The following is a 27,078-nucleotide window of genomic DNA, read 5'->3' on the forward strand; positions in this document are numbered from 1 at the left end:
GCAGTATACGAAGTATGTAATACAAAGCTCTTTCTCTCTCTTCAAAATGGAACGTTTTCATTGAATTATGAAGTTATCATCACGGAGAATTGTGTTGAAGTTGGATCGACGCACTCGTTCGAGCGTGACATGACCCTGATTTATATGAATATGATTATTTACGGGTTGATTCGGGGAGTGCGGCTTGAAGCACACGAGCCTTGTATAAATTTCAAAAATATATTAGGTGTAAAGAAAAGTGGAACGGAATGTACGGCCATAAAGAGTGTTAAAGATAAGGTTTTATGCAGAAACATCCAAGAATAGCCAGCTTATGACAATAAGCAAGACAAGAGAGGTCAGTGAATAACGAAGACATAATGTAGACTGGTTTAATGGAGATAACTGCGGACGAATAAGCGTTGCGATGGGAATTAGTACGTTTTTCGAGAGTAGTCGAATATATTCTCATAGTTCACATGAACGCTCAAGTGAGACATTGTGTGTCGAAATGCGACGGGCAGAGTCGAAATCCTTTTTTACTTTGCCTCCCCAAAAAGAAGTGTAATATTTGTACGTACTCGTCCTGCGTTCATGCACAAATAGACATCAAGTTATTGTCATCCTGCGATATCGAGTAACTGCGCGACTACGATTTACATTCAAGAGAGAGGCAGGCACCCTTGACGACGAAAAATGGATGAAACTCCTGAAGCGCCCCTCCCCACGGATATCTTTAGTAAAAGGCGAAAGATTTGTTCGCGAAATGATGAGGGGCCGGAGCAATTTAACGATATCCTGTATAATTGACGACGTTGAACCTGACCTCATCATAAAGGTTGCGGTGGTTGCTGGATCAATTTTGGAGGCCAAGAGACGAAAGCGTTTGGATTATGGACATCTTTCGCTATGCAACATCATGTGTCTCTCGAAAACATTTCTGCGAGAGCAACAGTTCCATAGATCCGTTTTACAGGCGTTCGTGTACCGAAATTATATGCACTATTTTCCATGCCGGATATGTCGTATCGCAGTATACGAAGTATGTAATACAAAGCTCTTTCTCTCTCTTCAAAATGGAACGTTTACATTGAATTATGAAGTTATCATCACGGAGAATTGTGTTGAAGTTGGATCGACGCGCTCGTTCGAGCGTGACATGACCCTGATTTATATGAATATGAATATTTACGGGTTGATTCGGGGAGTGCGGCTTGAAGCACACGAGCCTTGTATAAATTTCAAAAATTTATTAGGTGTAAAGAAAAGTGGAACGGAATGTACGGCCATAAAAAGGGTTAAAGATAAGGTTTTATGCAAAAACATCCAAGAATAGCCAGCTTATGACAATAAGCAAGACAAGAGAGGTCAGTGAATAACGGAGACATAATGTAGACTGGTTTAATGGAGATAACTGCGGACGAATAAGCGTTCCGCGGGGAATTAATACGTTTTTCGAGAGTAGTCGAATATATTTTCATAGTTCACATGAACGCTCAAGTGAGAAATTGTGTGTCGAAATGCGACGGGCAGAGTCGAAATCCTTTTTTACTTTGCATCCCCAAAAAGAAGTGCAATATTTGTACGTACTCGTCCAGCGTTCATGCACAAATAGACATCAAGTTATGGTCATCCTGCGATATCGAGTAACTGCGCGACTACGATTTACATTCAAGAGAGAGCCAGGCACGCCTGACGACGAAAAATGGATGAAACTCCTGAGCGCCCCTCCCCACGGAAATCTTTAGTAAAAGGCATCTTTCGTTTATTAAAATTTCATGAAAATTGCGGTTCAAGAGTAAAATAGATCAGACTAAATGCGTAAAATTTTTGTACGATGTTGTTGCTGCTGTCGTCGAGTTGTCATCGAAGTGTAGTCGTAGTTACGTTCGTTCGCGAAAATCTCGTTTTATTTGCGCCAGTGTTTCTGTTGTGATCTGCCCGAGGATATCTCTCTGCTGATTGATTTTGTTCTGTATTCGTAGGCTGATGGACTTTTCCAGCCAGAGGACACTCGGCTGGACTCCCTCGTACACGCGTCTGTTTCGCATTCTCCATACCGCTTGCTTGAAGATTGTAACTATTTGAAGCAGTGCATCTTCTTTGGGGCTGTCAGGGAGATTCAGCCCCACGATTAGCTTTTCTGAAGGCTGTGTTGCAGATTCATTTGCCGTTTTATCCCATGCTTGCAATAGTCGGGATATAATTGCTTTGGTGACTTGGCATCTGACAAAGAGGTGTCTGATGTTTTCGATACCAGTATTACAGAATTCACACTCCGAGCTGTGCGCACCAAGTCTTTCGTACATCCTGTCTTTTGTGTACAGGGTGTTGTGCCCTACTTCCCAATTGAAGTTTCGTTCTGCGGGTCTTAGCGTGTTGCTGTTTACATTCCTCCAATTAACCCAAACTGGTGCTGGATCTTGGATTCTTCTTCGAGCGATTACCTTCTTGTAAATTGCTCTTATACTTTCTTTTTGTATTTCTTCTTTCGTTATTTGGTAGTTTTCTATGACTTGCATCATCGATTTCCAATGTCGCAGCGGCTCGAAGGCGTGCGGTCTCGCGTTGTTCAATCTGTAATTCAAGAACTTAGAAAAGGTTATTGCAATTTGTTGGTCTACCCTTCTTGTCCAGTCATTGCTGTCGCTCTTTGATTTTTTCAAGAACTTGATCGCCGGTTTTATAAACTGGTGGTCGAGCTTAGTTGGGATGTCTATGAGACCAAGACCGCCTGCAATCTTGTTCTTGACGATCGTGTCATATTCAACTCTGGCGTAGTTATCGAAAAGCGTCTTCATGATTTGTTTCTTCAATTTACTTCTTGTCTCGCGCGGCATCGGTTCAATTGTACCTAGATACAAAAATTTGGGGAAAATTTTTGTTCGGAACACAGTTACCTTTTCGTCGATTCTTAGTTTCAGATCTCTCATTTTTCTGCATATTTTTGCCGCGTCTTCGTAGATCATCCGCCATTGCTGTATGTTTCTCGCTTTCGTTATCGATATTCCCATGACATTTATTTCGTTAACCCATTTCAACGAGGAGAATAGTGCTCTGCCGTCTGTTCCGAATTGTATTCCTTTGGTCTTTAACTCGTTCATCTCTAAGTTGCTTGCCAGCGTGAATTTCTTAATTATCGCAATGCACGATTCCGCGTCTGCTCTGCGTGGTATTGTCAGAGTGATATCGTCGGCATAGGCTGGCGTTAGAATTCTTTTCCTCATTCCCGGCAGTTTATAGCCAGGGACTTTCTTATTTAGCATCTGCAGAAGAGGTTCTGTAGTTAACGTAAATAATAACATGGAAATGGGATCACCTTGCTTGATTCCCCTGCCAATCTCCACAGTGTCTCCGATTCGGCCATTGATGGATATTTTCGCTGTGCTGTTTTTGTATACGTTTTCTATGTAGGCCAGGGCTTTCACACCAAATGCCATTTTCGTTAAGACACTTAACATGAAATCATGCGATATTGAATCGTACGCTTTCTTGAAGTCAACCGACACTATTGCGCCTTCCTTTCTCTCTTTCATATTTTCGGCAATTTCTCTGAGCAGGAGATTCAAATCTGTTATTTTGTTGGGTGGGTTGACATATTGGTGTTCATGGGAGATTTCAGGAAGGAAATTTTGGATACGACGAGTGATGATTTTACTTAAGATCTTATAATCTACATTCAATAGTGTGATTGGCCGATAATTTTTCAAATCAGATCTATCCCCAGCTTTGTGAATTACTTTAACGACGCCTTCGAGAATTTCTCGATTGATCTCATTTGCACCATAAAGCTCGTTGAATATATCCACAAGGTCGTGTTTGATTATATCCCAGCTCGATTGGTAAAATTCGGCACTAATCCCGTCTGCGCCGGGCGTGCGACACTTATGTTGGCTGAAAACGGCCATTCGAACCTCAGTCATGGTAATTTCGGAATCTAGTTCACTAACCTGATTATCTGATAATGCTCCATTGATGTTGGCGAGGAAGTCCTCAGAGCATTGCTTATCGATAGATCTTTTGTTGAACAGGTTTCGGTAGAAGTTTGCTGCTATTGCTTGTTTCGCGGCATGATCAGATGTCTTAATCCCATTAGTATCCATCAGTTCGTCTATATATGCTGGTTCTCTTCTTTCTCTAATTTTGTCAAAGAGCATTGACGGAATCTTGTCTAGGCTATTTTCGTTTTCGATTTTAGCTTGGAGTTGTAATTTTTGAAGGCTATCCGCTTCCAAGTTCCAAATTTTCTTTTTAACACGACGATATTCCTCCACGAGGTCTTTTCCTTCGTCGATCTGCTTTCGCATTTTGTCAAGATTTTTCATTTCTGTATCAAGTTTCGTCGCCTTTTCTTTTCTTAATCTATTTGCCTGTTTGATTGCTAAAGTCTTGATTTTGTCTTTGATAGCTATCCACCACTCTGTTTTCGTACGGTATAAAATGGGGTGAAGAGTTTGCCATTTATTCCATTTTGATGCCAATTCATCATGAAAGGATTCCTCTTCATAGATCATTGTATTGTTTTTCCAAATCTTATCTCCAATTTCCCGTTCTTGTATAGTTGCTTTCAGGAGAACCGCATCGTGGTCAGAGTACGGGCATGATCTGTGCTCGCATGATTTTAAAGCAATAGATTTAGAAACATATATTCTGTCAAGACGTGATTGACCACCGCCGTACTTGTACGTATATTCCTTTTTAGTTGGATACAGGGTTCGAAAGGCATCTACCACACCAGTTATTTTCAAACTTTCTTTCAAGGCCTCTGTATCTTTCTTATCTTTGAACGGGACCGTGTTGACCCTGTCCAACTGTGGTTCTTCAACAGAGTTGAAGTCACCAGCGACAATCTTATTTGCTGCTTTAAAGGTGCTTTTGGCCATTCTATAAAATTGAGGTCTTTTCTTTGCGCTGTCAGTGTGCGCGTATATATTCGTTAGCTGTAGGTTAACGTTCCCTATTTTAGTGTCAATGTTGATAATTCTACCTTCTGGGTCTTTATGAGATCCCTTTATTCTTATGTCCCGTCTTTTCGGGTTAATCAATATTGCCGTACCTGCAGAGTTTTCGTCGTACGAGTTCCAAATAGATGTGCCATTCCATTCGTTTTGCCAGATGGATTCTGTTTCCAGTGTGGTATGTGTTTCTTGTAGGAAGCATATATCCGCATTGGATTTCTTGAGGTATTCAAAAACTAGAGTTCTCTTCGTATTGTTATTTAGCCCGTTAACGTTTAGCGTAATTATTGACAGTCGATCCATTGTTAATGTTTAAGGGAAGATTTCGGACCTGTGTTTGTAATCATCGGTTCGGTTGAGAGGTTTACAGCCTTTCTGGTCGGCGATTTAATTTCGTCTGACTCGTGCCTTTCGAGATTCCTTTTAGTTGCGTTGTTGTTGCGTTGATGCTTCAGTGGTTTCATGGTAGTTTGTTCTGCGCTCTGTTCGCTCTGTTTATTTTCTTTTAAGGTAACGTCGGTTTGACCTGGATTTTCAACCGGTTTGTTTTCGGTCGGCTGGGTTTCCTGCTGTGCTGTGCTGCCTGGATTTTCAGCCGGTTTGGTATCAGTCGGCTGGGTTTCCTGCTGTACTGTTGTGTTTCGAGTTTCTTGTTCTGGAGATTCGCGTGATTCATTTTCTTTGTCTGCATTTTCATGAGCACTTTGTTGTCTGGTACTTTCTTTCTGGTTAACTTCCATTGCATTCTTCTTGGTATTCCTCACTGGGCACTGTCTGAACAGGTGTCCAGCTTCGTTACAGAAGCCACACGTTTGTGTCTGGCCATAGTATTTTACATATATTCTTGCAGTGTTGATTGTAACGTAGCTCCTGATAGGGTAGCGTTCCAAGTCATCTCTAGCAAGCATTATTTTCGTTGTTCCGTTTCTGATTCCCAGCGGATTTTTCTGATGCTCCAGTCTGCTTATTTTACCATGGTGTTTCTCAAAGTAGTCCTTTATGCACTCGTCGGTCATTAGGCCAGGCACCCAATTAAGGTAGACTTTCGTCATGTCACTGACATAGAGTCGATGAGCCGGTAAGGATTCTCCTTGATCTTTCCTTTCATTGATTCTTCGATTCGCCTCAACTGCACTTGCTCTTTCATCAAAGGTGAAATCTACTTGTCCCGTCGGGAAAGGTACTATTGCATCAAGCGTCTTAGGGTCGATACCTGCTCTCTCTACAAAGTCCATTATCTCCTTGAATTCTGGCACCGTCCGGAATTTCACACTCAAATCACTGCTTCTGTTCAGCGGTGCTATTGTTGTTGTAGCGCTAGCATATGTCGTTGGGGGCTTGCCCCTTGACATTTCCTCAGTCATTTCTCACCTCACCAAGGCGAAAGTTTAGTTCGAAAGTTTTGTTCGAGTTCGAGCCAGAGTAGTAAAAGGCGAAAGTTTTGTTCGAATGATGAAGAGAAGCCAGATTTGTTCGCGAAATGAAGAGGGGCCAGAGCACTTTAACGATATCCTGTCTAATTGACGACGTTGAACCTGACCTCATCATAATGGTTGCGGTGGTTGCTGGATCAATTTTGGAGGCCAAGAGACGAAAGCGTTTGGATTATGGACATCTTTCGCTATGCAACATCGCGTGTCTCTCGAAAACATTTCTGCGAGAGCATCAGTTCCATATATACGTTTTACTGGCGTTCGTGTACCGAAATTATATGCACTATTTTCCATGCCGGATATGTCGTATCGCAGTATACGAAGTATGTAATACAAAGCTCTTTCTCTCTCTTCAAAATGGAACGTTTCCATTGAATTATGAAGTTATCATCACGGAGAATTGTGTTGAAGTTGGATCGACGCGCTCGTTCGAGCGTGACATGACCCTGATTTATATGGATATGATTATTTACGGGTTGATTCGGGGAGTGCGGCTTGAAGCACACGAGCCTTGTATAAATTTCAAAAATATATTAGGTGTAAAGAAAAGTGGAACGGAATGTACGGCCATAAAAAGGGTTAAAGATAAGGTTTTATGCAGAAACATCCAAGAATAGCCAGCTTATGACAATAAGCAAGACAAGAGAGGTCAGTGAATAACGAAGACATAATGTAGACTGGTTTAATGGAGATAACTGCGGACGAATAAGCGTTGCGAGGGGAATTAATACGTTTTTCGAGAGTAGTCGAATATATTCTCATAGTTCACATGAACGCTCAAGTGAGACATTGTGTGTCGAAATGCGACGGGCGGAGTCGAAATCCTTTTTTACTTTGCCTCCCCAAAAAGAAGTGTAATATTTGTACGTACTCGTCCAGCGTTCATGCACAAATAGACATCAAGTTATGGTCATCCTGCGATATCGAGTAACTGCGCGACTACGATTTACATTCAAGAGAGAGCCAGGCACACCTGACGACGAAAAGTGGATGAAACTCCTGAAGCGCCCCTCCCCACGGAAATCTTTAGTAAAAGGCATCTTTCGTTTATTTGAAATCAAAAAGAGGCGTTTCTTACACAATGTAAGATTTAACATCATCATGAAAACTACATAAGGCAAACACATATTTCATCATACTATTGAACGTAACAAGACATTGCATCCAGCACAATCTTGAAAGAATGTCTTCATTAAATGCAAGCATGCCTATTATCTTCTCGTCAATGTTGTTTCAATCTTTGGAAAGGCATCTTTCGTATAGTCTAATTGAAAATAAAGAGACGTTTCATAAACTTTTTGCGAACTAAAATCATCATGAAACATAGTGTTACAGAAGCATTGGATCATAATATTGACTGTAAATTAAATTAAATGAAAATTACGGAGCATAATCGTTTTAGGTTAATTCTAGAAAATTTCGTCTTATTTGCGTCAGTGCTGCAGTGGTGATCGGTCCAAGTATATCTTTCTGTTGGTTGATTTTGTTTTGTATTCGTAAGGTGATGGACTTTACCAGCCAGAGGACACTCGGCTGCACTCCTTCGTACACGCGTCTGTTTCGCATTCTCCATACTGCTTGCTTGAAAATTGTTATTACTTGAAGCAGTGCATCTTCTTTGGGGCTGTCAGGCAGATTCAGCCCTACGATCATATTTTCTGAAGGCTGCGTTGAAGATTCGTTTGCCGCTTTATCCCAGGCTTGCAGTAGTCGGGTTATAATTGATTTGGTGACTTGACATCTGACAAAGAGGTGTCTGATGTTTTCAATGCCGGTGTTACAGAATTCACATTCCGAACTGTGCGTGCCAAGTCTTTCGTACATTCTGTCTTTTGTATATAGGGTGTTGTGCCCAACTTCCCAATTAAAGTTTCGTTCAGCGGGTCTAAGCGTGTTGCTGTTTACATTCTTCCAGTTCACCCAAACGGGTGCTGGATCTCGGCTTCTTTTTCGAGCAATTACCTTCTTGTAAATTGCTCTTAGGCTTTCTTTTTGTATCTCTTCTTTCGTTATCTGGTAGTTTTCTATAACTTGCAGCATAGATTTCCAATGTTGAAGCGGATCGAAGGCGTGCGGTCTCGCGTTATTTAATCTGTAATTTAAGAACTTTGAAAAGGTTATTGCAATTTGTTGTTCTACCCTTTTTGTCCAGTCGTTGTTGTCACTCTCTGATGTTTTTAAGAACTTGATCGCCGGTTTTATGAACTGTAGGTCGAGCTTCGTTGGGATGTCTAAGAGGTCAAGTCCGCCTGCGATCTTGTCTTTGACGATCGTTTCATATTCAACTCTGGCGTAGTTGTCGAAAAGCGTCTTCATGATTAGTTTTTTGAGCTTGCTTCTTATCTCGAGCGGCATCGGTTCAATAGTACCTAGGTAGACAAATTTCGGGAGTATTTTTGTTCGAATCACAATTACCTTTTCGTCGATCCTCATCTTCAGGTCTTTGGTTTTTCGGCATATTTCCGCGGCATCATCGTAAAGTGATCTCCACTGTTTTTTGTTGTTGCCTTTGGATATCGAAATCCCCATTATTTTTATGTTGTCAACCCACCTTAAGCTAGACCCTGGTGTGCTGTTATCTGGTCCAAATTGTATTCCTTTCGTTTTTTCCTCGTTCATCTCCAGGTTACTTGCTCGCGTGAATTTCTTAATGATTCCGATGCAGTATTCAGCGTCTGCTCTGCGCGAAGTCGTCAAGGTGATGTCATCGGCGTAAGCTGGTGTTAGGATTTCTTTCCTCATCCCTGACAATTTATATCCAGCGGTTTTCTTATTCAGTACCTGGAGAAGAGGTTCCGTGGTCAGGGTAAATAAAATCATTGAAATAGGATCACCTTGTTTTATTCCTCTTCCTATTTCGATCGTGTCGCCGATTCGACCATTGATGGATATTCGTGCTGTGCTATTTTTGTACACATTTCCAATGTACGTTAGGGCTTTGGTTCCAAAACCTATTTTCTTTAAAACACTCAGCATGAATTCGTGCGAAATTGAATCGTAGGCTTTCTTGAAGTCAACAGATACAATTGTCCCTTTCTTTCGTTCTTTCATGTTTTCGGAAATTTCTCTGAGTAGAAGGTTCAAATCCTCTATTTTGTTGGGCCGATTGACGTATTGATGTTCATGAGAAATTTTTGGAAGAAATTTCTGGATTCGAACAGTTATTATCTTACTCAGGATCTTATAATCCACGTTCAGCAACGTGATTGGCCGATAATTTTTTAGATTGGATTTGTCTCCCGTTTTATGGATTACTTTTACAACGCCTTCAAGGATTTTCTGATTGATCTCATTTCCCCCATACAGTTCGTTGAAAATTTCTACCAAATCATATTTGATTGTGTCCCAATTCCATTGGTAAAATTCCGCACTAAGCCCGTCTGGTCCGGGCGTACGGCACTTATGTTGACTGAAAACCGCCATTTGGACCTCTGCTAAGGTAATTTCAGAGTCTAGTTCACTGACCTGTTCGTCGGATAGAGTTGAATTGACATGGGCGAGAAAGTCCTCGGAGCATTTCTTATCGATCGGTCTGTTTTTGAACAGATCTCGGTAGAACTTGGCTGCTATCACTCGTTTCTTGGCATGATCAGTCGTCTTCTTGCCGTCTGTGTCCGCAAGCTCGTTTATGTATGCGGGCTCTCTTCTTTCCCTTATTTTCTCAAATAGTAATGACGGTATTTTGTCAAGGCAGTTTTCGCTTTCAATTTTGGCTTGGAGTTGAAGCTTTTGAAGGCTTTCAGCTTCCAGATTCCAAATTTTCTTTTTTGCGCGGCGGTATTCATCCAGAAGAGGTTTTCCTTGGTCAATCTCTTTCCTTATTTTATTCAGATTCTCCAGCTCGGTTTCAAGCTTTATGCCTTTCTCTTTTCTCAATCGATTCGCTTGTTTTATCGCAATTGTTTTGATTTTGTCTTTTATCGCTATCCACCACTCTACTTTCGTTTGACATAAAATAGGGTGTAAGGTTTGCCATTTCTCCCATCTTGATGCCAGCTCATTTTGGAAGCGGTCTTCTTGATATATCATGGTGTTGTTTTTCCAAATCTTTTCTCCGATTTCGCGTTCTTGTATTACTGTTTTCAGGAGGACTGCATCGTGGTCGGAGTATGGGCATGATCTATGCTCGCACGATTTCAAGGTGATGGATTCGGACACGTATATTCGGTCGAGTCGTGATTGCCCACCACTGTACTTGTATGTAAATTCTTTTTTGGTTCGGTACAGACTTCTGAAGGCATCCTTCACTCCCGTTATTTTCAGGCTTTCTTTTAAGGCCTCCGTATCTTTTTTGTCTTTCAACGGAACCGTGTTGATCCTGTCAATCTCTGGTTCTTCAACAGAGTTGAAGTCTCCGGCTATGATCTTATTTGATGATTTGAACGTGCTTCTGGCCATCCTATAGAATTGTGGTCTTTTCTTTGCGCTATCAGTATGCGCATATATGTTCGTCAGTTGTAACTTGACGTTTCCTATTATTGTATCAATGTTGATTATTCTGCCTTCTGGGTCTTTATGTGTTCCAACTATTCTTATATCAGGCCTTCTCGGGCTCAGCAGTATTGCAGTGCCTGCAGAATTTTCATCGTACGAGTTCCAAAAGGATCTGCCACTCCACTCTTTTTCCCAAATCAATTCTGTTTCTAGGGTGGTGTGGGTTTCTTGCATAAAACATACATCTGCATTTGATTTCTTGAGATAATCAAATATCAGGGATCTCTTCGTGCTGTTATTTAGGCCGTTTACGTTAAGCGTTATCACTGTCAGTCGATCCATTGTTCTTGTTAGGAAAAGAAATCTCGACTTCTGCTTTCTTGCGTGCTGCAACCCGGACAGTCGCCTTTTCCTTTCATTTCCGTTTTCTTTAAAAGGTTGTAGCAGCATTTCGCAATGATCCCTTCTCTGCTGCACATCGGGCATTTGATCTTATTGCTCTCGTAAAATTGTTTTGCAGTTATCACAAATTTAATTTCTTTATCGCAACAGGAGCGTATCACTACGTGTTCCATGCCGCAGTACAGGCAATCGTAGATGTTTCGATCGTCAGGCAAGGTTATTGGCTTCTTGCAGCTTAAGCAGCAGCTCGATGTCATTGGTTGAGCAATCGACAGGCTCACGGCCTTTCTGGAGGGTAATATAATTTCGTCGGATTCGGCGCTTTCTCGACTCCTTTTATTTGCGTTCTTGGTGTTCGGATCTGGTTTCGACATGTTGAGCGACGCCCGTTCCGTGTTCTGCTCATTACCTTTTAAGGTAGTGCTTGGCTGTTTGACGCGGTCTTGATTGTCAGCTTGATTGGTCTCGGTCTGGCGATTTTCTTCCTGCGAGGGTGTGGTGCAGGTTTCTTGTGCTGGAGGTTCGTGGGAATCCTTCCCTATCTCGTCACTTTCGTGAGAACTTTGTTGTTCCACGTCTTCATCATTCTTGGTTTTTACCATAACCTCTATTTGGGGGTTTCTTGCTGGACATTGTCTGTACAGATGTCCAGGCTCATTGCAATATCCACACGTCTGTGTCTGCCCGTAGTATCTCACATATATTCTTGTCGAGCAGATCGTAATGTAGCTCTTGATCGGGTTTTGTTCTAGGGCTTCCCTATTCAGTAGGATTCTTCTGATTCCATTCTTGATTCCTAGTTTGTTTTTCTGGTGCGTTATCTCACTGATCTGGCCATGATGTTCTTCAAAGTATTTCCTTATGCACTCGTCTGTCATTCGAATCGGTACCCAATTCAAGTAGACTGGCATCTTATCACGGACATAGAGTCGGTGAGCTGGCAAGGAGATTCCTTCGGCTTTTAGCTCATTGATTCTTCGGTTCGCCTCTACGGCGTTTCGTCTTTCATCGAAAGTCAGATCTATTTGTCCTGTCGGAAATTGTACAATTCCGTCAAGTACCCTTATGGAGACACCAATTGTTTTCAGAACCTCCAATAATTCCCTTTCTTCTGGGAGCTTGCGGAACTTCAAACCAAGATCACACGTTCTGTCAACAATATCGAGTCCTGTTGTAACCGTCGCATATGTTTGCAGGGCCGCACCCTTTGCCACGTCATCCTCCGTCATCTCACTTCAACCTCAATACCACAGCGCTACAGAGCGCTGAGGTTATCACCCCTTCTACTACTACCTTCTAACAGCCTAAAATTCCTTTAGTAAAAGGCGAAAGTTTTGTTCGAATGATGAAGAGAAGCCAGAGTTCTTTAGTAGTAGAAATCTTTAGTAAAAGGCGAAAGATTTGTTCGCGAAATGAAGAGGGGCCAGAGCACTTTAACGATATCCTGTATAATTGACGACGTTGAACCTGACCTCATCATAAAGGTTGCGGTGGTTGCTGGATCAATTTTGGAGGCCAAGAGACGAAAGCGTTTGGATTATGGACATCTTTCGCTATGCAACATCGCGTGTCTCTCGAAAACATTTCTGCGAGAGCATCAGTTCCATATATCCGTTTTACTGGCGTTCGTGTACCGAAATTATATGCACTATTTTCCATGCCGGATATGTCGTATCGCAGTATACAAAGTATGTAATATAAAGCTCTTTCACTCTCTTCAAAATGGAACGTTTCCATTGAATTATGAAGTTATCATCACGGAGAATTGTGTTGAAGTTGTATCGACGCGCTCGTTCGAGCGTGACATGACCCTGATTTATATGGATATTATTATTTACGGGTTGATTCGGGGAGTGCGGATTGAAGCACACGAGCCTTGTATAAATTTCAAAAATATATTAGGTGTAAAGAAAAGTGGAACGGAATGTACGGCCATAAAAAGGGTTAAAGATAAGGTTTTATGCAGAAACATCCAAGAATAGCCAGCTTATGACAATAAGCAAGACAAGAGAGGTCAGTGAATAACGAAGACATAATGTAGACTGGTTTAATGGAGATAACTGCGGACGAATAAGCGTTGCGAGGGGAATTAATACGTTTTTCGAGAGTAGTCGAATATATTCTCATAGTTCACATGAACGCTCAAGTGAGACATTGTGTGTCGAAATGCGACGGGCGGAGTCGAAATCCTTTTTTACTTTGCCTCCCCAAAAAGAAGTGTAATATTTGTACGTACTCGTCCAGCGTTCATGCACAAATAGACATCAAGTTATTGTCATCCTGCGATATCGAGTAACTGCGCGACTACGATTTACATTCAAGAGAGAGCCAGGCACACCTGACGACGAAAAATGGATGAAACTCCTGAAGCGCCCCTCCCCACGGAAATCTTTAGTAAAAGGCGAAAGATTTGTTCGCGAAATGAAGAGGGGCCAGAGCACTTTAACGATATCCTGTCTAATTGACGACGTTGAACCTGACCTCATCATAAAGGTTGCGGTGGTTGCTGGATCAATTTTGGAGGCCAAGAGACGAAAGCGTTTGGATTATGGACATCTTTCGCTATGCAACATCGCGTGTCTCTCGAAAACATTTCTGCGAGAGCATCAGTTCCATATATCCGTTTTACTGGCGTTCGTGTACCGAAATTATATGCACTATTTTCCATGCCGGATATGTCGTATCGCAGTATACGAAGTATGTAATATAAAGCTCTTTCACTGTCTTCAAAATGGAACGTTTCCATTGAATTATGAAGTTATCATCACGGAGAATTGTGTTGAAGTTGGATCGACGCGCTCGTTCGAGCGTGACATGACCCTGATTTATATGGATATTATTATTTACGGGTTGATTCGGGGAGTGCGGATTGAAGCACACGAGCCTTGTATAAATTTCAAAAATATATTAGGTGTAAAGAAAAGTGGAACGGAATGTACGGCCATAAAAAGGGTTAAAGATAAGGTTTTATGCAGAAACATCCAAGAATAGCCAGCTTATGACAATAAGCAAGACAAGAGAGGTCAGTGAATAACGAAGACATAATGTAGACTGGTTTAATGGAGATAACTGCGGACGAATAAGCGTTGCGAGGAGAATTAATACGTTTTTCGAGAGTAGTCGAATATATTCTCATAGTTCACATGAACGCTCAAGTGAGACATTGTGTGTCGAAATGCGACGGGCGGAGTCGAAATCCTTTTTTACTTTGCCTCCCCAAAAAGAAGTGTAATATTTGTACGTACTCGTCCAGCGTTCATGCACAAATAGACATCAAGTTATTGTCATCCTGCGATATCGAGTAACTGCGCGACTACGATTTACATTCAAGAGAGAGCAAGGCACACCTGACGACGAAAAATGGATGAAACTACTGAAGCGCCCCTCCCCACGGAAATCTTTAGTAAAAGGCATCTTTCGTTTATTAAAATTTCATGAAAATTGCGGTTCAAGAGTAAAATAGATCAGACTAAATGCGTAAAATTTTTGTACGATGTTGTTGCTGCTGTCGTCGAGTTGTCATCGAAGTGTAGTCGTAGTTACGTTCGTTCGCGAAAATCTCGTTTTATTTGCGCCAGTGTTTCTGTTGTGATCTGCCCGAGGATATCTCTCTGCTGATTGATTTTGTTCTGTATTCGTAGGCTGATGGACTTTTCCAGCCAGAGGACACTCGGCTGGACTCCCTCGTACACGCGTCTGTTTCGCATTCTCCATACCGCTTGCTTGAAGATTGTAACTATTTGAAGCAGTGCATCTTCTTTGGGGCTGTCAGGGAGATTCAGCCCCACGATTAGCTTTTCTGAAGGCTGTGTTGCAGATTCATTTGCCGTTTTATCCCATGCTTGCAATAGTCGGGATATAATTGCTTTGGTGACTTGGCATCTGACAAAGAGGTGTCTGATGTTTTCGATACCAGTATTACAGAATTCACACTCCGAGCTGTGCGCACCAAGTCTTTCGTACATCCTGTCTTTTGTGTACAGGGTGTTGTGCCCTACTTCCCAATTGAAGTTTCGTTCTGCGGGTCTTAGCGTGTTGCTGTTTACATTCCTCCAATTAACCCAAACTGGTGCTGGATCTTGGATTCTTCTTCGAGCGATTACCTTCTTGTAAATTGCTCTTATACTTTCTTTTTGTATTTCTTCTTTCGTTATTTGGTAGTTTTCTATGACTTGCATCATCGATTTCCAATGTCGCAGCGGCTCGAAGGCGTGCGGTCTCGCGTTGTTCAATCTGTAATTCAAGAACTTAGAAAAGGTTATTGCAATTTGTTGGTCTACCCTTCTTGTCCAGTCATTGCTGTCGCTCTTTGATTTTTTCAAGAACTTGATCGCCGGTTTTATAAACTGGTGGTCGAGCTTAGTTGGGATGTCTATGAGACCAAGACCGCCTGCAATCTTGTTCTTGACGATCGTGTCATATTCAACTCTGGCGTAGTTATCGAAAAGCGTCTTCATGATTTGTTTCTTCAATTTACTTCTTGTCTCGCGCGGCATCGGTTCAATTGTACCTAGATACAAAAATTTGGGGAAAATTTTTGTTCGGAACACAGTTACCTTTTCGTCGATTCTTAGTTTCAGATCTCTCATTTTTCTGCATATTTTTGCCGCGTCTTCGTAGATCATCCGCCATTGCTGTATGTTTCTCGCTTTCGTTATCGATATTCCCATGACATTTATTTCGTTAACCCATTTCAACGAGGAGAATAGTGCTCTGCCGTCTGTTCCGAATTGTATTCCTTTGGTCTTTAACTCGTTCATCTCTAAGTTGCTTGCCAGCGTGAATTTCTTAATTATCGCAATGCACGATTCCGCGTCTGCTCTGCGTGGTATTGTCAGAGTGATATCGTCGGCATAGGCTGGCGTTAGAATTCTTTTCCTCATTCCCGGCAGTTTATAGCCAGGGACTTTCTTATTTAGCATCTGCAGAAGAGGTTCTGTAGTTAACGTAAATAATAACATGGAAATGGGATCACCTTGCTTGATTCCCCTGCCAATCTCCACAGTGTCTCCGATTCGGCCATTGATGGATATTTTCGCTGTGCTGTTTTTGTATACGTTTTCTATGTAGGCCAGGGCTTTCACACCAAATGCCATTTTCGTTAAGACACTTAACATGAAATCATGCGATATTGAATCGTACGCTTTCTTGAAGTCAACCGACACTATTGCGCCTTCCTTTCTCTCTTTCATATTTTCGGCAATTTCTCTGAGCAGGAGATTCAAATCTGTTATTTTGTTGGGTGGGTTGACATATTGGTGTTCATGGGAGATTTCAGGAAGGAAATTTTGGATACGACGAGTGATGATTTTACTTAAGATCTTATAATCTACATTCAATAGTGTGATTGGCCGATAATTTTTCAAATCAGATCTATCCCCAGCTTTGTGAATTACTTTAACGACGCCTTCGAGAATTTCTCGATTGATCTCATTTGCACCATAAAGCTCGTTGAATATATCCACAAGGTCGTGTTTGATTATATCCCAGCTCGATTGGTAAAATTCGGCACTAATCCCGTCTGCGCCGGGCGTGCGACACTTATGTTGGCTGAAAACGGCCATTCGAACCTCAGTCATGGTAATTTCGGAATCTAGTTCACTAACCTGATTATCTGATAATGCTCCATTGATGTTGGCGAGGAAGTCCTCAGAGCATTGCTTATCGATAGATCTTTTGTTGAACAGGTTTCGGTAGAAGTTTGCTGCTATTGCTTGTTTCGCGGCATGATCAGATGTCTTAATCCCATTAGTATCCATCAGTTCGTCTATATATGCTGGTTCTCTTCTTTCTCTAATTTTGTCAAAGAGCATTGACGGAATCTTGTCTAGGCTATTTTCGTTTTCGATTTTAGCTTGGAGTTGTAATTTTTGAAGGCTATCCGCTTCCAAGTTCCAAATTTTCTTTTTAACACGACGATATTCCTCCACGAGGTCTTTTCCTTCGTCGATCTGCTTTCGCATTTTGTCAAGATTTTTCATTTCTGTATCAAGTTTCGTCGCCTTTTCTTTTCTTAATCTATTTGCCTGTTTGATTGCTAAAGTCTTGATTTTGTCTTTGATAGCTATCCACCACTCTGTTTTCGTACGGTATAAAATGGGGTGAAGAGTTTGCCATTTATTCCATTTTGATGCCAATTCATCATGAAAGGATTCCTCTTCATAGATCATTGTATTGTTTTTCCAAATCTTATCTCCAATTTCCCGTTCTTGTATAGTTGCTTTCAGGAGAACCGCATCGTGGTCAGAGTACGGGCATGATCTGTGCTCGCATGATTTTAAAGCAATAGATTTAGAAACATATATTCTGTCAAGACGTGATTGACCACCGCCGTACTTGTACGTATATTCCTTTTTAGTTGGATACAGGGTTCGAAAGGCATCTACCACACCAGTTATTTTCAAACTTTCTTTCAAGGCCTCTGTATCTTTCTTATCTTTGAACGGGACCGTGTTGACCCTGTCCAACTGTGGTTCTTCAACAGAGTTGAAGTCACCAGCGACAATCTTATTTGCTGCTTTAAAGGTGCTTTTGGCCATTCTATAAAATTGAGGTCTTTTCTTTGCGCTGTCAGTGTGCGCGTATATATTCGTTAGCTGTAGGTTAACGTTCCCTATTTTAGTGTCAATGTTGATAATTCTACCTTCTGGGTCTTTATGAGATCCCTTTATTCTTATGTCCCGTCTTTTCGGGTTAATCAATATTGCCGTACCTGCAGAGTTTTCGTCGTACGAGTTCCAAATAGATGTGCCATTCCATTCGTTTTGCCAGATGGATTCTGTTTCCAGTGTGGTATGTGTTTCTTGTAGGAAGCATATATCCGCATTGGATTTCTTGAGGTATTCAAAAACTAGAGTTCTCTTCGTATTGTTATTTAGCCCGTTAACGTTTAGCGTAATTATTGACAGTCGATCCATTGTTAATGTTTAAGGGAAGATTTCGGACCTGTGTTTGTAATCATCGGTTCGGTTGAGAGGTTTACAGCCTTTCTGGTCGGCGATTTAATTTCGTCTGACTCGTGCCTTTCGAGATTCCTTTTAGTTGCGTTGTTGTTGCGTTGATGCTTCAGTGGTTTCATGGTAGTTTGTTCTGCGCTCTGTTCGCTCTGTTTATTTTCTTTTAAGGTAACGTCGGTTTGACCTGGATTTTCAACCGGTTTGTTTTCGGTCGGCTGGGTTTCCTGCTGTGCTGTGCTGCCTGGATTTTCAGCCGGTTTGGTATCAGTCGGCTGGGTTTCCTGCTGTACTGTTGTGTTTCGAGTTTCTTGTTCTGGAGATTCGCGTGATTCATTTTCTTTGTCTGCATTTTCATGAGCACTTTGTTGTCTGGTACTTTCTTTCTGGTTAACTTCCATTGCATTCTTCTTGGTATTCCTCACTGGGCACTGTCTGAACAGGTGTCCAGCTTCGTTACAGAAGCCACACGTTTGTGTCTGGCCATAGTATTTTACATATATTCTTGCAGTGTTGATTGTAACGTAGCTCCTGATAGGGTAGCGTTCCAAGTCATCTCTAGCAAGCATTATTTTCGTTGTTCCGTTTCTGATTCCCAGCGGATTTTTCTGATGCTCCAGTCTGCTTATTTTACCATGGTGTTTCTCAAAGTAGTCCTTTATGCACTCGTCGGTCATTAGGCCAGGCACCCAATTAAGGTAGACTTTCGTCATGTCACTGACATAGAGTCGATGAGCCGGTAAGGATTCTCCTTGATCTTTCCTTTCATTGATTCTTCGATTCGCCTCAACTGCACTTGCTCTTTCATCAAAGGTGAAATCTACTTGTCCCGTCGGGAAAGGTACTATTGCATCAAGCGTCTTAGGGTCGATACCTGCTCTCTCTACAAATTCCATTATCTCCTTGAATTCTGGCACCGTCCGGAATTTCACACTCAAATCACTGCTTCTGTTCAGCGGTGCTATTGTTGTTGTAGCGCTAGCATATGTCGTTGGGGGCTTGCCCCTTGACATTTCCTCAGTCATTTCTCACCTCACCAAGGCGAAAGTTTAGTTCGAAAGTTTTGTTCGAGTTCGAGCCAGAGTAGTAAAAGGCGAAAGTTTTGTTCGAATGATGAAGAGAAGCCAGATTTGTTCGCGAAATGAAGAGGGGCCAGAGCACTTTAACGATATCCTGTCTAATTGACGACGTTGAACCTGACCTCATCATAATGGTTGCGGTGGTTGCTGGATCAATTTTGGAGGCCAAGAGACGAAAGCGTTTGGATTATGGACATCTTTCGCTATGCAACATCGCGTGTCTCTCGAAAACATTTCTGCGAGAGCATCAGTTCCATATATACGTTTTACTGGCGTTCGTGTACCGAAATTATATGCACTATTTTCCATGCCGGATATGTCGTATCGCAGTATACGAAGTATGTAATACAAAGCTCTTTCTCTCTCTTCAAAATGGAACGTTTCCATTGAATTATGAAGTTATCATCACGGAGAATTGTGTTGAAGTTGGATCGACGCGCTCGTTCGAGCGTGACATGACCCTGATTTATATGGATATGATTATTTACGGGTTGATTCGGGGAGTGCGGCTTGAAGCACACGAGCCTTGTATAAATTTCAAAAATATATTAGGTGTAAAGAAAAGTGGAACGGAATGTACGGCCATAAAAAGGGTTAAAGATAAGGTTTTATGCAGAAACATCCAAGAATAGCCAGCTTATGACAATAAGCAAGACAAGAGAGGTCAGTGAATAACGAAGACATAATGTAGACTGGTTTAATGGAGATAACTGCGGACGAATAAGCGTTGCGAGGGGAATTAATACGTTTTTCGAGAGTAGTCGAATATATTCTCATAGTTCACATGAACGCTCAAGTGAGACATTGTGTGTCGAAATGCGACGGGCGGAGTCGAAATCCTTTTTTACTTTGCCTCCCCAAAAAGAAGTGTAATATTTGTACGTACTCGTCCAGCGTTCATGCACAAATAGACATCAAGTTATGGTCATCCTGCGATATCGAGTAACTGCGCGACTACGATTTACATTCAAGAGAGAGCCAGGCACACCTGACGACGAAAAGTGGATGAAACTCCTGAAGCGCCCCTCCCCACGGAAATCTTTAGTAAAAGGCGAAAGATTTGTTCGCGAAATGAAGAGGGGCCAGAGCACTTTAACGATATCTTGTATAATTGACGACGTTGAACCTGACCTCATCATAAAGGTTGCGGTGGTTGCTGGATCAATTTTGGAGGCCAAGAGACGAAAGCGTTTGGATTATGGACATCTTTCGCTATGCAACATCGCGTGTCTCTCGAAAACATTTCTGCGAGAGCATCAGTTCCATATATACGTTTTACTGGCGTTCGTGTACCGAAATTATATGCACTATTTTCCATGCCAGATATGTCGTATCGCAGTATACGAAGTATGTAATACAAAGCTCTTTCTCTCTCTTCAAAATGGAACGTTTCCATTGAATTATGAAGTTATCATCACGGAGAATTGTGTTGAAGTTGGATCGACGCGCTCGTTCGAGCGTGACATGACCCTGATTTATATGGATATGATTATTTACGGGTTGATTCGGGGAGTGCGGCTTGAAGCACACGAGCCTTGTATAAATTTCAAAAATATATTAGGTGTAAAGAAAAGTGGAACGGAATGTACGGCCATAAAAAGGGTTAAAGATAAGGTTTTATGCAGAAACATCCAAGAATAGCCAGCTTATGACAATAAGCAAGACAAGAAAGGTCAGTGAATAACGAAGACATAATGTAGACTGGTTTAATGGAGATAACTGCGGACGAATAAGCGTTGCGAGGGGAATTAATAAGTTTCGAGAGTAGTCGAATATATTCTCATAGTTCACATGAACGCTCAAGTGAGACATTGTGTGTCGAAATGCGACGGGCGGAGTCGAAATCCTTTTTTACTTTGCCTCCCCAAAAAGAAGTGTAATATTTGTACGTACTCGTCCAGCGTTCATGCACAAATAGACATCAAGTTATGGTCATCCTGCGATATCGAGTAACTGCGCGACTACGATTTACATTCAAGAGAGAGCCAGGCACACCTGACGACGAAAAGTGGATGAAACTCCTGAAGCGCCCCTCCCCACGGAAATCTTTAGTAAAAGGCGAAAGATTTGTTCGCGAAATGAAGAGGGGCCAGAGCACTTTAACGATATCCTGTATAATTGACGACGTTGAACCTGACCTCATCATAAAGGTTGCGGTGGTTGCTGGATCAATTTTGGAGGCCAAGAGACGAAAGCGTTTGGATTATGGACATCTTTCGCTATGCAACATCGCGTGTCTCTCGAAAACATTTCTGCGAGAGCATCAGTTCCATATATACGTTTTACTGGCGTTCGTGTACCGAAATTATATGCACTATTTTCCATGCCGGATATGTCGTATCGCAGTATACGAAGTATGTAATATAAAGCTCTTTCACTCTCTTCAAAATGGAACGTTTCCATTGAATTATGAAGTTATCATCACGGAGAATTGTGTTGAAGTTGTATCGACGCGCTCGTTCGAGCGTGACATGACCCTGATTTATATGGATATTATTATTTACGGGTTGATTCGGGGAGTGCGGATTGAAGCACACGAGCCTTGTATAAATTTCAAAAATATATTAGGTGTAAAGAAAAGTGGAACGGAATGTACGGCCATAAAAAGGGTTAAAGATAAGGTTTTATGCAGAAACATCCAAGAATAGCCAGCTTATGACAATAAGCAAGACAAGAGAGGTCAGTGAATAACGAAGACATAATGTAGACTGGTTTAATGGAGATAACTGCGGACGAATAAGCGTTGCGAGGGGAATTAATACGTTTTTCGAGAGTAGTCGAATATATTCTCATAGTTCACATGAACGCTCAAGTGAGACATTGTGTGTCGAAATGCGACGGGCGGAGTCGAAATCCTTTTTTACTTTGCATCCCCAAAAAGAAGTGTAATATTTTTACGTACTCGTCCAGCGTTCATGCACAAATAGACATCAAGTTATTGTCATCCTGCGATATCGAGTAACTGCGCGACTACGATTTACATTCAAGAGAGAGCCAGGCACACCTGACGACGAAAAATGGATGAAACTCCTGAAGCGCCCCTCCCCACGGAAATCTTTAGTAAAAGGCGAAAGATTTGTTCGCGAAATGAAGAGGGGCCAGAGCACTTTAACGATATCCTGTCTAATTGACGACGTTGAACCTGACCTCATCATAATGGTTGCGGTGGTTGCTGGATCAATTTTGGAGGCCAAGAGACGAAAGCGTTTGGATTATGGACATCTTTCGCTATGCAACATCGCGTGTCTCTCGAAAACATTTCTGCGAGAGCATCAGTTCCATATATACGTTTTACTGGCGTTCGTGTACCGAAATTATATGCACTATTTTCCATGCCAGATATGTCGTATCGCAGTATACGAAGTATGTAATACAAAGCTCTTTCTCTCTCTTCAAAATGGAACGTTTCCATTGAATTATGAAGTTATCATCACGGAGAATTGTGTTGAAGTTGGATCGACGCGCTCGTTCGAGCGTGACATGACCCTGATTTATATGGATATGATTATTTACGGGTTGATTCGGGGAGTGCGGCTTGAAGCACACGAGCCTTGTATAAATTTCAAAAATATATTAGGTGTAAAGAAAAGTGGAACGGAATGTACGGCCATAAAAAGGGTTAAAGATAAGGTTTTATGCAGAAACATCCAAGAATAGCCAGCTTATGACAATAAGCAAGACAAGAAAGGTCAGTGAATAACGAAGACATAATGTAGACTGGTTTAATGGAGATAACTGCGGACGAATAAGCGTTGCGAGGGGAATTAATAAGTTTCGAGAGTAGTCGAATATATTCTCATAGTTCACATGAACGCTCAAGTGAGACATTGTGTGTCGAAATGCGACGGGCGGAGTCGAAATCCTTTTTTACTTTGCCTCCCCAAAAAGAAGTGTAATATTTGTACGTACTCGTCCAGCGTTCATGCACAAATAGACATCAAGTTATGGTCATCCTGCGATATCGAGTAACTGCGCGACTACGATTTACATTCAAGAGAGAGCCAGGCACACCTGACGACGAAAAGTGGATGAAACTCCTGAAGCGCCCCTCCCCACGGAAATCTTTAGTAAAAGGCGAAAGATTTGTTCGCGAAATGAAGAGGGGCCAGAGCACTTTAACGATATCCTGTATAATTGACGACGTTGAACCTGACCTCATCATAAAGGTTGCGGTGGTTGCTGGATCAATTTTGGAGGCCAAGAGACGAAAGCGTTTGGATTATGGACATCTTTCGCTATGCAACATCGCGTGTCTCTCGAAAACATTTCTGCGAGAGCATCAGTTCCATATATACGTTTTACTGGCGTTCGTGTACCGAAATTATATGCACTATTTTCCATGCCGGATATGTCGTATCGCAGTATACGAAGTATGTAATATAAAGCTCTTTCACTCTCTTCAAAATGGAACGTTTCCATTGAATTATGAAGTTATCATCACGGAGAATTGTGTTGAAGTTGTATCGACGCGCTCGTTCGAGCGTGACATGACCCTGATTTATATGGATATTATTATTTACGGGTTGATTCGGGGAGTGCGGATTGAAGCACACGAGCCTTGTATAAATTTCAAAAATATATTAGGTGTAAAGAAAAGTGGAACGGAATGTACGGCGATAAAAAGGGTTAAAGATAAGGTTTTATGCAGAAACATCCAAGAATAGCCAGCTTATGACAATAAGCAAGACAAGAGAGGTCAGTGAATAACGAAGACATAATGTAGACTGGTTTAATGGAGATAACTGCGGACGAATAAGCGTTGCGAGGGGAATTAATACGTTTTTCGAGAGTAGTCGAATATATTCTCATAGTTCACATGAACGCTCAAGTGAGACATTGTGTGTCGAAATGCGACGGGCGGAGTCGAAATCCTTTTTTACTTTGCATCCCCAAAAAGAAGTGTAATATTTTTACGTACTCGTCCAGCGTTCATGCACAAATAGACATCAAGTTATTGTCATCCTGCGATATCGAGTAACTGCGCGACTACGATTTACATTCAAGAGAGAGCCAGGCACACCTGACGACGAAAAATGGATGAAACTCCTGAAGCGCCCCTCCCCACGGAAATCTTTAGTAAAAGGCGAAAGATTTGTTCGCGAAATGAAGAGGGGCCAGAGCACTTTAACGATATCCTGTCTAATTGACGACGTTGAACCTGACCTCATCATAATGGTTGCGGTGGTTGCTGGATCAATTTTGGAGGCCAAGAGACGAAAGCGTTTGGATTATGGACATCTTTCGCTATGCAACATCGCGTGTCTCTCGAAAACATTTCTGCGAGAGCATCAGTTCCATATATACGTTTTACTGGCGTTCGTGTACCGAAATTATATGCACTATTTTCCATGCCGGATATGTCGTATCGCAGTATACGAAGTATGTAATACAAAGCTCTTTCTCTCTCTTCAAAATGGAACGTTTCCATTGAATTATGAAGTTATCATCACGGAGAATTGTGTTGAAGTTGGATCGACGCGCTCGTTCGAGCGTGACATGACCCTGATTTATATGGATATGATTATTTACGGGTTGATTCGGGGAGTGCGGCTTGAAGCACACGAGCCTTGTATAAATTTCAAAAATATATTAGGTGTAAAGAAAAGTGGAACGGAATGTACGGCCATAAAAAGGGTTAAAGATAAGGTTTTATGCAGAAACATCCAAGAATAGCCAGCTTATGACAATAAGCAAGACAAGAGAGGTCAGTGAATAACGAAGACATAATGTAGACTGGTTTAATGGAGATAACTGCGGACGAATAAGCGTTGCGAGGGGAATTAATACGTTTTTCGAGAGTAGTCGAATATATTCTCATAGTTCACATGAACGCTCAAGTGAGACATTGTGTGTCGAAATGCGACGGGCGGAGTCGAAATCCTTTTTTACTTTGCCTCCCCAAAAAGAAGTGTAATATTTGTACGTACTCGTCCAGCGTTCATGCACAAATAGACATCAAGTTATGGTCATCCTGCGATATCGAGTAACTGCGCGACTACGATTTACATTCAAGAGAGAGCCAGGCACACCTGACGACGAAAAGTGGATGAAACTCCTGAAGCGCCCCTCCCCACGGAAATCTTTAGTAAAAGGCGAAAGATTTGTTCGCGAAATGAAGAGGGGCCAGAGCACTTTAACGATATCCTGTATAATTGACGACGTTGAACCTGACCTCATCATAAAGGTTGCGGTGGTTGCTGGATCAATTTTGGAGGCCAAGAGACGAAAGCGTTTGGATTATGGACATCTTTCGCTATGCAACATCGCGTGTCTCTCGAAAACATTTCTGCGAGAGCATCAGTTCCATATATACGTTTTACTGGCGTTCGTGTACCGAAATTATATGCACTATTTTCCATGCCGGATATGTCGTATCGCAGTATACGAAGTATGTAATATAAAGCTCTTTCACTCTCTTCAAAATGGAACGTTTCCATTGAATTATGAAGTTATCATCACGGAGAATTGTGTTGAAGTTGGATCGACGCGCTCGTTCGAGCGTGACATGACCCTGATTTATATGGATATTATTATTTACGGGTTGATTCGGGGAGTGCGGATTGAAGCACACGAGCCTTGTATAAATTTCAAAAATATATTAGGTGTAAAGAAAAGTGGAACGGAATGTACGGCCATAAAAAGGGTTAAAGATAAGGTTTTATGCAGAAACATCCAAGAATAGCCAGCTTATGACAATAAGCAAGACAAGAGAGGTCAGTGAATAACGAAGACATAATGTAGACTGGTTTAATGGAGATAACTGCGGACGAATAAGCGTTGCGAGGGGAATTAATACGTTTTTCGAGAGTAGTCGAATATATTCTCATAGTTCACATGAACGCTCAAGTGAGACATTGTGTGTCGAAATGCGACGGGCGGAGTCGAAATCCTTTTTTACTTTGCATCCCCCAAAAGAAGTGTAATATTTGTACGTACTCGTCCAGCGTTCATGCACAAATAGACATCAAGTTATTGTCATCCTGCGATATCGAGTAACTGCGCGACTACGATTTACATTCAAGAGAGAGCCAGGCACACCTGACGACGAAAAATGGATGAAACTCCTGAAGCGCCCCTCCCCACGGAAATCTTTAGTAAAAGGCGAAAGATTTGTTCGCGAAATGAAGAGGGGCCAGAGCACTTTAACGATATCCTGTCTAATTGACGACGTTGAACCTGACCTCATCATAATGGTTGCGGTGGTTGCTGGATCAATTTTGGAGGCCAAGAGACGAAAGCGTTTGGATTATGGACATCTTTCGCTATGCAACATCGCGTGTCTCTCGAAAACATTTCTGCGAGAGCATCAGTTCCATATATACGTTTTACTGGCGTTCGTGTACCGAAATTATATGCACTATTTTCCATGCCGGATATGTCGTATCGCAGTATACGAAGTATGTAATATAAAGCTCTTTCACTCTCTTCAAAATGGAACGTTTCCATTGAATTATGAAGTTATCATCACGGAGAATTGTGTTGAAGTTGGATCGACGCGCTCGTTCGAGCGTGACATGACCCTGATTTATTTGGATATTATTATTTACGGGTTGATTCGGGGAGTGCGGATTGAAGCACACGAGCCTTGTATAAATTTCAAAAATATATTAGGTGTAAAGAAAAGTGGAACGGAATGTACGGCCATAAAAAGGGTTAAAGATAAGGTTTTATGCAGAAACATCCAAGAATAGCCAGCTTATGACAATAAGCAAGACAAGAGAGGTCAGTGAATAACGAAGACATAATGTAGACTGGTTTAATGGAGATAACTGCGGACGAATAAGCGTTGCGAGGGGAATTAATACGTTTTTCGAGAGTAGTCGAATATATTCTCATAGTT

General features: G+C 41.7%; 2 protein-coding genes, 8 non-coding genes and 1 pseudogene across 10 annotated transcripts in view; 1 reads left to right on the forward strand and 10 right to left on the reverse strand.

Annotated features, from left to right (window-relative positions):
- Window positions 1-27,078, forward strand: part of LOC145449020 (peptidyl-prolyl cis-trans isomerase FKBP1A-like) — a 408,653-nt gene that overhangs the window by 280,363 nt on the left and 101,212 nt on the right. The window lies entirely within an intron of this gene.
- LOC145449288 (U5 spliceosomal RNA) lies at window positions 641-764 on the reverse strand (annotated as a pseudogene).
- On the reverse strand, window positions 5,243-6,316 carry LOC145448642 (uncharacterized). Its single transcript, XM_080327088.1, has one exon. The coding sequence runs from the start codon at window positions 6,299-6,301 to the stop codon at window positions 5,243-5,245; it is 1,059 nt and encodes a 352-aa protein (XP_080183214.1). The 5' UTR covers window positions 6,302-6,316.
- Window positions 13,533-13,646, reverse strand: LOC145449259 (U5 spliceosomal RNA). Its single transcript, XR_013918203.1, has one exon. It is a non-coding gene; the product is annotated as a U5 spliceosomal RNA (small nuclear RNA).
- LOC145449274 (U5 spliceosomal RNA) lies at window positions 20,215-20,328 on the reverse strand. The gene has a single exon (XR_013918218.1). It is a non-coding gene; the product is annotated as a U5 spliceosomal RNA (small nuclear RNA).
- LOC145449275 (U5 spliceosomal RNA) lies at window positions 21,222-21,335 on the reverse strand. Its single transcript, XR_013918219.1, has one exon. It is a non-coding gene; the product is annotated as a U5 spliceosomal RNA (small nuclear RNA).
- On the reverse strand, window positions 22,231-22,344 carry LOC145449260 (U5 spliceosomal RNA). Its single transcript, XR_013918204.1, has one exon. It is a non-coding gene; the product is annotated as a U5 spliceosomal RNA (small nuclear RNA).
- LOC145449276 (U5 spliceosomal RNA) lies at window positions 23,238-23,351 on the reverse strand. The gene has a single exon (XR_013918220.1). It is a non-coding gene; the product is annotated as a U5 spliceosomal RNA (small nuclear RNA).
- On the reverse strand, window positions 24,247-24,360 carry LOC145449261 (U5 spliceosomal RNA). The gene has a single exon (XR_013918205.1). It is a non-coding gene; the product is annotated as a U5 spliceosomal RNA (small nuclear RNA).
- Window positions 25,256-25,369, reverse strand: LOC145449277 (U5 spliceosomal RNA). The gene has a single exon (XR_013918221.1). It is a non-coding gene; the product is annotated as a U5 spliceosomal RNA (small nuclear RNA).
- On the reverse strand, window positions 26,265-26,378 carry LOC145449262 (U5 spliceosomal RNA). Its single transcript, XR_013918206.1, has one exon. It is a non-coding gene; the product is annotated as a U5 spliceosomal RNA (small nuclear RNA).

This window comes from Botryllus schlosseri, chromosome 10, assembly GCF_051294905.1.
Source record: "Botryllus schlosseri isolate E-star chromosome 10, Bs_hap1, whole genome shotgun sequence".
NCBI lineage: Eukaryota > Metazoa > Chordata > Ascidiacea > Stolidobranchia > Styelidae > Botryllus > Botryllus schlosseri.